Source organism: Argentina silus (assembly GCF_951799395.1).
Source record: "Argentina silus genome assembly, chromosome: 19".
NCBI classification, from domain to species: Eukaryota; Metazoa; Chordata; class Actinopteri; order Argentiniformes; family Argentinidae; genus Argentina; species Argentina silus.
The window spans coordinates 8,159,624-8,172,123 of NC_139673.1; the positions used below are offsets into that span (position 1 = coordinate 8,159,624).

At 42.8% G+C, this 12,500-nt stretch overlaps 1 protein-coding gene across 1 annotated transcript in view; it reads right to left on the reverse strand.

Annotated features, from left to right (window-relative positions):
• Positions 1–6: 6 nt before the first annotated feature.
• tead1b (TEA domain family member 1b) overlaps positions 7–12,500 on the reverse strand; it is a 37,664-nt gene continuing 25,170 nt past the window's right edge. Inside the window, exons 4-12 of the mRNA XM_083691340.1 lie at positions 10,046–10,057; positions 7,181–7,315; positions 6,827–6,873; positions 6,390–6,451; positions 6,035–6,159; positions 4,582–4,755; positions 3,128–3,268; positions 2,812–2,964; positions 7–1,727 (exon numbers count right to left, since the gene is read on the reverse strand). Coding sequence (XP_083547466.1) covers positions 1,614–1,727; positions 2,812–2,964; positions 3,128–3,268; positions 4,582–4,755; positions 6,035–6,159; positions 6,390–6,451; positions 6,827–6,873; positions 7,181–7,315; positions 10,046–10,057 — 963 coding nt within the window. The 3' untranslated portion in view covers positions 7–1,613. The remainder of the gene's footprint in view (positions 1,728–2,811; positions 2,965–3,127; positions 3,269–4,581; positions 4,756–6,034; positions 6,160–6,389; positions 6,452–6,826; positions 6,874–7,180; positions 7,316–10,045; positions 10,058–12,500) is intronic.

A 12,500-nucleotide genomic window follows, 5' to 3' on the forward strand; every position in this document is an offset into this window, starting at 1 on the left:
GATGTCATCTCTTTTTTTAAATTATTATTATTATTTATTCACACAACTGATCTTAGTGTTAAAAACAAAAGACATTCTTAAAAAAGTGAACCAAGGCCAGTATTACGACATACGCTAAGGCACTGTACTGATACACTTTGGCAGATTGTACTGTAGAATTCCTACAACAAAAAAAAGGTGAAAAGAAATGAGAGAAGTCTTCCAGCTTAGAAAAAAGAGATCACAGTTTTAGTGGCATCCTTTTCGATTTCACACGACCGTAACATGTTTAAGGCTCGGGATTGGTGTCGTAGTAGTAGTAGGCCACAGAGTCATAGGGTTTGTGTGAATACAAAGGCAGTGTGGCTCTCTGGCTAGGACTTACACTGCAATGACCAGAGAGTAAAAAAAACTGAAAAAATCGGAGATTGAAAAATGCATTGTCTTGTATGTTCAGGGGCAATGCAACTGCTTACTGAACAAGACCCACTCTCTAAGGAGTGATGCATTGTCTCCTGATTATTTAAGGATTATTCTAAAACCACAAATCTGAAAAAGGAAAAACCACAAGCGGTAGAATCACCAAGGCATGTCCTACGTGTGGAACCAAGTGCTTAGGACAAGGTGGCAGTCCCCTTCAGAGTAGCTAAAGTAGTGCTTTTGTGTTTTTCTAATCAAAACCATTTTTTCGATGACTTCTCACAAGAAGAGGGGGCTCGGTTTGTAGCGCTGGACTGTGTAACAGGGTCAATCTATGGTTTCCTTTTTATTGCAATGTAAGACTTTCTCTGACAGAGGCGAGGCTGAAGTAGGCTTCTGTAGTGTTGTTATCAATAATCACAGTGCATTCATTCTGTTGTTAGTGTCTAAAACATGGAGCGCTTTAACAGGGACTAGCGTCTGATTTTCCTCTAAGCTACAGATGTGTTTTAGTAAAGTGATAACTTTGCATTTGAGGATGTCCACAATCACTTGCCTTCCACTAACTTTCGTTTAGTGTTATGTTATGATCCAAAAAATGTTTCTAAGATACTTTTTCTTTGGAAAACCTATTGGTCATAGTGTGTATTACTGTATGTATGTACTGTATTTTTATGCTCACAAATGATCAACTACAGACATACATACATACACACACACACACACACACACACACACACACGCATACACCGTATGTAGTTCACGTTACCCAGAGAAAAAAGGCTAACATCTTGGTTATTTTTTTTTCTTAGTGTACATTACAAGATGAAAGAGGAAAAAGACGACATACATGTACGTCTGTTGACCAAATCAAACCCAATCAACAGATTCTTTATATATACTGCCACTTTGATATATACATCCTACAAACAAAGACCAACTCGACATCCTTAAAATTAGGATTTTCTCCCGTATCAAAACATAAAACAACTGTACCGCAATTCACAGCTGCAGTCAAACATCAAACACATACATTAATAAACGAAAAACAAAGAAATGTATAACAATATAGGCTTCACCCAAAATGTGAACGAAAAGCATTGTAGGTGTGATTTTCAGCTAGAGGCACTGCCACTTGTTTTGAGGTTCTTTAGTCTATGTAAAGGGGAGGAGGGGAGGGGGGGGGGCTCCAGGAAGAGAGAGGGGGAGGTGTCTCATTCCTTCACCAGTCGGTAGATGTGATGCTGGGCACCGTGCTCACTGTTTGACACCTCAAACACACACGCCATGCACAGCAGAGTCTCCTGGGTGTCCCTGTTCGTGACCACCTGGAAGACATGAGGGGCATCGCATTAGTCACTCTCACACTAGAACACAATCCCACTCCACTCCCCTCCACTCCATTCCCAACGAGCAGTCTCTCTCTGGAGTGGAATCTGGATCTCAGGACAAGAGCGTGCCTGCTTGTGTTAAAACGTCGTTAAAACGTCCACTGACAGATGTCAATCAGAGAACAATGAGACATGAACCGACGAGTCAATGGAGATAATCGGAAGAATCCTAAGGAGAGAGACTGAAAACAAAACCAGGACACGGCCCAGTGTTAAGAGTGCACACACCCACACCCACCCACATACACCCACATTCTAAGAAAGGACTTTAAGCCCCCATGTGATTGCTAATAACAGGGGTCCCCGCCCACTCTGACCCCCCCCCCCTCCCCTTCTTCCCCCCCTGCAGATAATGAGCCTCCTCACACTGCGTTCCATTCCTTGAGGAATGCCGGATCAGGGTGTGCCGCTCATGTCAGTGGCCGGTCAGAGCCCACAGGAGCCCTGCCCAACTGCCCTCCCTAAAAACTGGATAAAGGAGAGGGCAGGGTCCCTGGGCTGCAGGTCCTCACTGGCAGGGTTAGCAGAGTTCCAGACACTGGCTTTTATAAGGGCCTGCTGTGGGGAGAAGCAGTTATTGTGAGATGGATAAGGGTAGGGTAGGGTAGGGTAGGGTAGGGTAGGGTAGGGTAGGGTAGGGTAGGGTAGGGTAGGGTAGGGTAGGATGGGTAGGGTAGGGTAGGGTAAGGTAGGGTAGGGTAGAGGAGGGTAGAGTAGGGTAGGATGGGTAGGGTAGGGTAAGATAGGATGGGTAGGGTAAGGTAGGGTAGGGTAGAGTAGGGTAGGATGGGTAGGGTAGTGTAGAGAAGGGTAGGGTAGGGTAGGGTAGGGTAGGGTAGGGTAGGGTAGGGTAGGGTAGGGTAGGGTAGGGTAGGATGGGTAAGGTAGGTAGGGTAGGGTAAGGTAGGATAGGGTAAGGTAAGGTAAGGTAGGGTAAAGTAGGATAGGGTAAGGTAGGGTAAGGTAGGATAGGGTAAGGTAGGTAGGGTAGGGTAAGGTAGGGTAGGATAGGAGTTCTTACCAATAGGATGGTGAAGTTTTCCAGGACGCTGTTCATCATGTATTTCTCTGGCAGGTGTTTGAGCTTGTGGATAAAGTTGATCATGTATTCGCACATGGGAGACCTGCTTATCCTGTACACGAAGCGGCCATTCTCAAACCGTGCATACTCAGTCTGGAGAGAGAGAGAGAGAAAGCACAATCAATAAACGGGCGAAACTAAAGATACACTTTGTAGCAATGGACTTTAAACGACTTGTAAGTCACTTGTAAAATTGACCACATAACACACGGCCTTCAGAAAGGCATTCCAGTGGAAAGAGTGAAAGACTACTCACCTCGACTTTCTCAACCACCTGCTTGCCAAAGGAACACACCTTAGTAGAGCAGGTGATTGTCATGTTCTCGGAGCTCTCGTACTGACTGGACACGCCATAGAAAGCGCCCGCGTCGTCCTGAATGTTGCAGTTCAAGTCAGCCTAGGAACACACAAACGACAGAATATTAATATCTCTGTTTTTGTTACACAAAAACGTGGAAACAGTAAGAGCGGTTGGCGGGTGTTTCTGGTTTGTTCATCATTACAGCTTGATGCGGTTCTTCACATACTGTGAGATTTCCAAAGGGATGTAGAAAAGACATTGTTACAATACTGCCCTCTAGTGGAATGACCTGTATACAGTCCTTCTAAAGGTTGTATGGAATACAGCAGCATAGGATTGTGTGGAAATGTATCTACTAATAGAAAAATCAGTGCAATCTAACTACCCTCAAATTAATAATTGCATAGACTAGTCCATGTATTATTATATATAGCTGTCCAAGCCATGAATCCATGTTTGAATTATTGGCAAATTAAATCAGTTCTTGGACACCTCTGAATTACTATGTAAATGCAACCATATTTGAAACAAGATGATAAAGAAGATTAAATGAAGTTATGTTAAAAGGCTGATTTGCGCTTATGAAAAGGATCCGCTCTCAGAGGGTGAACTCTGCTGCCCCGGACATGATGTTCATTATGGGGACAAAAAGAGCAGATAGGACCCCTCTACGCCATCCTCCTCCTTCATTAACCATAGCAGTTATACTTTCATTATTGTGCAGATCCTGCCTTTCATTTGAAATTCAGATTGGCCGGGCACTTCAAAAGGAATTTGAGCGGGTTTGGCCCCGGCCGTAATAAGCTCCACTTTGTTGGCTGCTGCTAGTTAGCATTTTGCATCGGGCTAAAACACATGCAATGTTTAAACAGCCATTAGGAGTGCAACCAGGTCACTCCATTGTTTCGAGATATTGCACTGAATTAGCGAGTGCTTTGATCACGAGCTCTCCAGCTATGCCATGTCCAAATATAGCAACATGCATTCTGCAGACACGCAGACTATAGAGCCATCTTCACTGTTTAGACCATGGTTAGATCCATTCACTGGAGATGAAACCAAACAAATCCTGTTAGCTCAGGGTTCTATATACAGGAAAAAATAAGCTTAATACCCTACCATTTAAAAAGCAAGGTGGGCACAGATAGATGACACACGTATCGACTCATTTCGTATATACAATCACATTCAAAAATGTCATTTGACACGCTACAGGAGCATATGTTCAGTGGGAACACATTCTTAACCAGTGTAAATATCTGTGTGAAAATATCTTCCCTGTTTCTTACCACGTATGTTTCTGCATGAACAGTTTATCTTTCCTGACACTGTGCAAACACACGCTGGAGTGTCGCTCAGTCACCAGACCCGTGGAGATAAAGTACAGTACTTAGCAATGTGACACTCACCCAAAACTTTATGAGGAAAAAGGAATTCTGGGGACCCTTGCCAAAAAGCTCCTTGAGTCCTCCTTTCTTTTCAGGGAATTTGTCATAAATTTGACGAATGTCCACTGACTCCAGCAAGGCATCACTGTAGGAGTGGTTTGTCTGTCCGATGTGCACAAAGAGGTGCTTGTTATACTGAAAAGAGCAAACATAAGACTCAGAAACATATTTCATATTTCATCTTTTTATACCACCTACTCATGAAGTGTTATTATGATTAGTTGGTATAGGACTTGGGGCCAAAACAAAAGCAACATTTAGAGGATTTATATTTTCCAGGAAAGTGGAGATTTTATTATTGTTTTCAATAACTACTCTGTAAAAGGTCTTTCGGTGAAACAGCTTTCTGATTTACAGTAACAAGCCAGTCTGTTCCCCATGGCATACAGTATGGTTCAGATATGAAATCATCATGAGCAAAAAAACAGGACGAATACCAGTAATTCTGGGAATATATAAACAATCAAATCTGTATCATTGTTATAATGCCCTGGCAGGGAGCATATTAAATTTGATCATGGTTATTTCTAGCCACTGTTGCCCTTTGGTACAAGAGCAGTCCTCTCTAGCCTATAGCCTTGGGGTCATGGAACCATCTCAAGTATGCAGCTAAATGTAAGATTAATGACTGTTGTCATGCGATATCAATAGCAAAATAAAATTCTCAGGGGAATGTAGACAAACCAAGACAGATTGCTCTTGTCCAATGAAAACAATCAAAAATGTGAAGCATGGGCTTAAGGCTGCTGGACTGTGTGGCTTTTCACATGACATGACATGGGTCTGGGGCCCATCTCACTGGTCCTGGCTTAGTGTATAGTGTGTGTGTGTGTGTGTGTGTGTGTGTGTGTGTGTGTGTGTGTGTGTGTGTGTGTGTGTGTGTGTGTGTGTGTGTGTGCGTGTGTGTGTGTGTGTGTGTGTGCGTGCGCGCGTGTGCACGTGTGTGCGTGTGTCTGAGAGAGTGGGAGTGGGAGGACAGGGCAGAGGGCAAGCCAGTGAGGGGAATTCAGTCTAGTCTGTATGAATTCATTTGAGGCAGCAGTTCAGACTATTACAAACCACTATTTCTTCTGGCCTCAAGCCTCTGCTATGTGCACTAAAACCCTCTCTGTGCTGAGAGGGGGCCACCAAGTGGGTGATAACAGCTGATTGACAGACTGACTGTGTCCCATAAGAGCAGCCATGGATTCCTACAATACCTTCCTTTATCCCTCCCATCTTGACATGCTTCTACACGTTTCCATGAAGAAGACCCTGGCACCGGCACTGAATACTTTACAGTCAATGTAAACTCTAACACAAGTGAAAAAGGCCCAGGTGATGGCAGACTGGCAGACGATGTGTTACTCATATGGGAACTGTGTAGGGCCTTACTGTGCTTATGGCGGGGGGGGGGGGGGGGGTCTTTACTCACTGCGTCTGGGTCTCTCTGCTGCTCCAGGAAGGCGGAGAACTCGACCAGCCGGAGTTTGGACGTGCCGATGGATCGGCCTTGCCACGCCGGGACCGTGGGTGCAGGGGCTGCCGTGGGCTCATAACCTGCGTCACAACAACCACGACTCAGTCTCAAACGCTCTCAAACCACTCAACCCTCCCTTTCAAATACCAGACCAAAGCCATACACCAATACAACATCAAAGACCTATCTGCTGTATACTGTACTTGACAGACTTTTGACAAACAACCCATGAAAATAAGGGGTGAGCATGTGGTTAAAAAAGTGCAGTCATGTCAATATTCCAGGTTGTAAACAACAGTAAAAGTCTTACTTGAAATCGTTGTTGTTACTGTAGGCTGGATGGGATATGCTTGTTGGGCGAAAGGCTTGATGCTTTAACAAAGAGGGAGGAGCGCATTAGAAAAATGCAATGGTCTGGAGTCTCTACAGCGCAGCATATTGAAAAGATTACCAGCACTGACATACAGCTAACGGAGACAGAAAGAGAGAGAGCTGCCTGAAGTACTTGTACTTGAGCCCATCCATCTCTGTACTTGAGCCCATCCATCTCTCTCTCTGGAGAATATACTGTATAGCAGACCCTTTACATAGCCGCTGAACCCGCAAAGAAAATATTGTCTAGAAAGTGACAAAGTATGAGCGAGAGAGATGGAGAGATTCAAGGAGAGAATGACAAAGAGGGAGAGAGAGAGAGAGAGAGACAGACCTAGTTGCTTATTTTTCTGAGAATAGACATCTGACACTCACTCTTGTGAGGATCCAGGCTGGCCAGTCGATATCATCCCTTGCCAGAACTAGAGAATGAGATAAATAAATGGGGGAAAAAACCCCAACACTTAATCCAAACATACATTCAAATAACAGATCAAAGTTCTAAGTAAAAAACCACCACAATTAATAGACGTAGCTATCTTGACATAGCATTTGTTTTGATCGTGTGCTTATCTGATAGGGGCAGTTGCGTAAAGCCCTGGTGTGTGTAATGTGATTTGGCCAGGATGTGGGTGCTGTTGGCGAAGGGGAACCAGGGGGGTCTGATGGCTGCCCTCGGTGAGGCTGGTCTGAGTGGACCGATAGCGGGGAGCCGGCGGGGCCTCTTACCCCTGCTGCTCCGGGAAAGGCTGGGCGTGGGATGCCTGGCAGGCCTAGCTTGTTGTGGATGGCGGTGGCAGAGACGATCTGGGCCGAGGACATGGAGGCCATGCTCTGGAGGGCTTTGTCCTTCACGGTCTGATCCTTCAACAGCAGTCACAAAAGGCTTAGCATTCGCACAGGGCAGGGTGGAGGAAGACATACAGCACAGATAACAACAGCAAGCAAGCATCTAGACACACACACACACACACACACACACACACACACACAGAGCACCATATGCCTCCTTCCATGACAAGCAAGCATGACAAGAACACCATATGCCTCCTTTAACAGCAAGCATGTTAAAGGGACACTTCACCGGTTTTCAACCTCAAAATCATTGTCCAGATCACCTTAGGAACGTGTGGGCATGTGAAAACAGCTTCCAAATGAGGTCTGTAGATCAAAAAGTAGGTATCGCTAGTTAGGATTTTACCCTGAGTGACCATGTGTATTGGGAGTAATCACATGGTTTGCTTGAGCTTACTATTCCCGAATCAGCTACTGCCTGGTTTGTTTACATCCATAAGCACCATGCTACCGCCTACATCTATCACTTGTGTTTACTAACATTAATTTTAGCTTAGACACTCCTCCGTTGCTGGCAAAGCACTATGGACGTTGTAGGATTTCATCATTCAGACATATTACTTCCTGATCCAAAGAAAGGCTATTTTTTCGCTTATTTTTGAGAATTAAAAAAATATATTATATTAGTACATTTCCTGGCTATTTAGACAGGAAAGACCACTTCTAACTTGTTGTTGAGTCCGGTTGACCATCGGTGAAATGTTCCTTTAAAAGAGAACTTATTGGTGCAGCCATTAAGGATGTGGGTTTTTCAAAAGGAATGCACCATACAGTGAAGTGAGAAGTGAATTCTGTTACACAAAGGTATAGTGCCTTCGGAAAGTATTCAGACCCCTTCACTTTTTCCACATTTTGTTGTGTTATAGACTCAAAAAGAATTTGCCATCAATCCACACACAATACCCCAGAATGACAAAGCAAAAACAAGTTTTTTTTTTAAATTTCAGTAAAGGTATTAAAATTGAAATACAGAAATACCTCATGTACATACGTATTCAGACCCTTTGCTATGACACTCTTAAAATTAGCTAAAATGCAAAAATGTCATCAACAAATCACTCAATAAGTTGAATTGAGTCCATCTTAATGCAAGGATAATAGTTCAGGTAATTTTGGAATTAATATCTTTGTTTTTATAGGGTCTCTGATTTGCATAGGAATCAATTACACACTGTGTTGATGAGGTTGCTATTACAAACTGAGCAAATGGAGAAGAACAAAGCTGCTCAGGAATGCGACCCTGATGCCTGGATAGACTTACAAAAATCTACAAAGTTGAATGGTGGACAGGAAAAAGCACAGTCGATCATCTCAGTCACTCTACAAAATTGGTCTGTAACCAAGTGGCCAAAAAGAATCCCTTAATGGAAAATAATCTATCTCATATGAATTCAAGTGATACAGCAAAGAAAGTGGCTGGATTTATTTGGTTTTACTACAAAGCATTAAGTTTGGTGCAAATCCAGCACATGCAATGCAGTTTCCGCACCATCTCTTGTGTGAGGAATAGTGGTAGCTGTATCAAGTTATGGGTATGTTTGTCACTGGCAGGGACTGGGGAGTTTGTCAGGATCAAGAGAAAATTAATCCTAATCTACACAGTGTGTAATTGATTCCCCTAGCAAATCAGAGACCCTATAAAAAAAAAATTACAACTATTATCCTGGCATTAAGATGGACTGAAATTCAACTTTTTGAGTGATTTGTTGATGACATTTTAGCATTTTAGCTAATGTGTCATGAGTGTCATAGCAAAGGGTCTGAATACTTATGTACATGAGGTATTTCTGTATTTCAATTTAAATAAATTTACTGAAATTTAAAAAAAACGTGTTTTCACTTTGTCATTCTGGGGTGTTGTGTGTGTGTGTGTGTCATTCTGGGGTATTGTGTGTGTGTCATTCTGGGGTATTGTGTGTGGATTGATGGCAAATTCTTTTAACTTAATCGATTTTAAATTGAGTCTATAACACAACAAAATGTGGAAAAAGTCAAGGGGTCTGAATACTTTCCGAAGGAACTGTATATGCACTGGTATGCACTTAAAAGCAGGTTGCGCCATTGCCTAGTCCATCGCTAATGTACGACTAGAATATGGAATACACTGGAGTAAGTAATAATAACTCCTTTATTTGCTCTCCCTTCAATATAGCCTCACTCAATATTTCCAGTGTCAAGGATGGATTTGTCTGCCTGACAGAACATTGTTAACCATGCAGAGAGAGAGGCTAAATGTGAAGGACAAGCTTTGGTTAAGAGACTCTTTCATGAAACCTCTCAGACCCTGTCTTGTTGCAACACGATCATTTTCTAATGTGTTTTAAATGAATGCAGCAGCACAAAAAGAAACAGGTTCAAGTTTCCCCAACACAAATAAAGCAGCATACAATGAGTCTGCAACTGTCCGGAAAATGCCCTTCTAATAGCCTAACAGTTGGAATTGAAAAAGTTGGACTGAAAGAAATTGGCCCACCCCTACAGTCCAAGGACCCCTACAGTAGGAACACACAGGCAGAAGCTGAAGGTGAGGCTGTGCATGCTGGCAAGAGGTGTAGGCTACAGTACTACGGTACTACACTCCAGTATTGGAGGTGGAGCAGTGACAGTGTGGAGCTATGGCAGAGGCCCAAACAGTAGACAGACAGTGGGCAGCAGCTATGGTACTACAGCAGAAGCACAGGTAGGTACTGGAACCAGCAGGCAGCAGATCTGGGAGCACAGACGGAGAACTCTACTTACCATGCTTGTGACCTGAATGCAAACAAACAAGGGATTTGTTGTAATTTTACAATGTTTACAATCCTGTCAGATGTAAAAGTAACAGTTTGCGTATCTAAGAAAAATGATTGTCATGTTTCACAGTGAGATTTGTCAGGCATTTAGTGACCCACCGCATCATACCTTGATGACAAAAAAAACATAATTTCTAGAAATCACTTTAATCACAGGGATAATTTCATCAATGTAGTAATTCAAAATCATAGTAATCATGGACACTATTTCTGGAATAATCATTCATCATATCACATGCTGTGGTCATAGAATGATAAATTACATAAATAGTGTATGTGCATATATATTAATGTATTTATACCATCATTTGTATATCTTAAAATCATTACCATATTGTTATCATTGTGATTATCAATAGGCCTATTTGTCATGTCCCATGTTAAAACATGACATTCAAATAACATATCAGTCAAGGATAGCATCGTTAATCAACCAGCACTGCTATCTTACTGAAACTTGGATACACACATTCTATAATTCACAATTAATCAATAATGCAGGGACATTTAGAAAATGTCTTGCTCCCTGTAATGTCAGTGGATTTGATCAGTGTGGTCAGCTATCGTTTGAAAGTACCCCAGAGAATGGCACCATAATGACTGTCATTTCACTCAACAGATAAGAAAAGAGACAGAGAGGATTTACAGCGATGCTGCCTGTAAATGGGGGGGGGGGGGGGGGCTTGCATTTCTCTCTCTCTCACTCTCTGCTGATCTCTAATTTGCTTTAGATGAGAGTAGGCAGAGACCATACAAAAGCTGGCTGTTTTTACTCAGACAGCCGTCCGTGTCCCTGAAAGACCAAGCATTCACGGCTGGCACACACACGCACGCACACACACACGCACACACACACGCACACGCACGCACACACACACACACACACACACACACACACACACACACACACACACACACACACACACACACACACACACACACACACACACACACACACACACACACACACACACCCACATCCACACCCACACACACACACACTTAATGAGGGGTCATTAATCCATCTAAAAATGGAGAATGGGGGAAAAGTGTGAAAGTCAAAAGATGTAGTCATCCCCTCATAAAAGGAGAGAGAGAGAAATCTGCGCCAGACCTTAAGGTCCTTAAACACACACACATGACCAAATAACCCTTGTGAAAATGCCTCGAATTACAGGTGAATTTATGAAAAAAAGATAACACCTCTCACTATAGTTTTTTTGGATTATTAGTTGTTTTTTTTACTGTCTTTACCATTTTTGAAAGAGCATACAGCTCCTGTATTCAGTGTTAGTACGACAATGATTTTGAACACACATTATTACTGGTCTAATAAATCACAGGCGGGAGATATTCTGAGATGGCTTCATCAGACAGTAGAGAAAGGAAAGCAAGTGACAGGCGTGTCAGTGTGAGAGAGCCTAGTAATCTCAGGACTGAGGGGAGGGGACAGGACGGCAGAGAGAGTGTTTGAAATGCTGCAGCCTCCTTGTCTTTCCCTGGTCCTCTTAACTCATTCCAAAGAACATTTGACAGGGGGGGGGGGGGGGGTGATTGGATTAAAACAGCAAAAGGAAGACGCAGGGATATTTTTATAAACTCCTCGTGTCACTCTTTAAACCTAAACCCTTTTAAACAGCGGTGTCTGACACTGCGATGTAAGCGGACTTCTGCTGATGACCTCTGAACTCCAGCTCTCAGCCACTCACCAACAGCCAATGCATCTTGCCAGCATGCTTTCCCCCCATACAGATAACACCCGGTACAGTACCAACCTTTCATTCTGGGTTCACATTAGCATGCCAAACAGAAACAATGTCTATAAACTAGCAGTGCTTTTTTGCTTTGAGGAGGTTTATCCATGCGGTTGGGCTCATTTTTCATTTCAACTGTAAAAATATGATGATATTGCTTTTTTCCGGTAACATTAGCCGATTTTCCTTGGTGAAATGCACAAAAGAATACGAAGTGTCCACTTGCTGAGTTCTGTGGAACAGATTTAGATTTACAGTGCATTCAGAAAGTATTCAGACCCCTTCACTTTTTCCACAGCCTTATTCTAAAATAGATTTAATTCATTTTTTTCCCTCATCAATCTACACACAATACCCCATAATGACAAAAGCAAAACAGGTTTTTAGAAATGTTTGCTAATTTATTAAAAATAAAAAACTGAACTATCGCATGTACTTATTTACATAAGTATTCAGACCCTTTACTCAGTACTTTGTTGAAGCACCTTTGGCAGCGATTACAGCCTCAAGTCTTCTTGGGTATAACGCTACAAGCTTGGCACACCTGCATTTGGGGAGTTTCTCCCATTCTTCTCTGCAGATCCTCTCAAGCTCTGTCAGGTTGGATTCCCCATCCAACGTTGGTGCACAGCTATTTTAAGGTCTCTC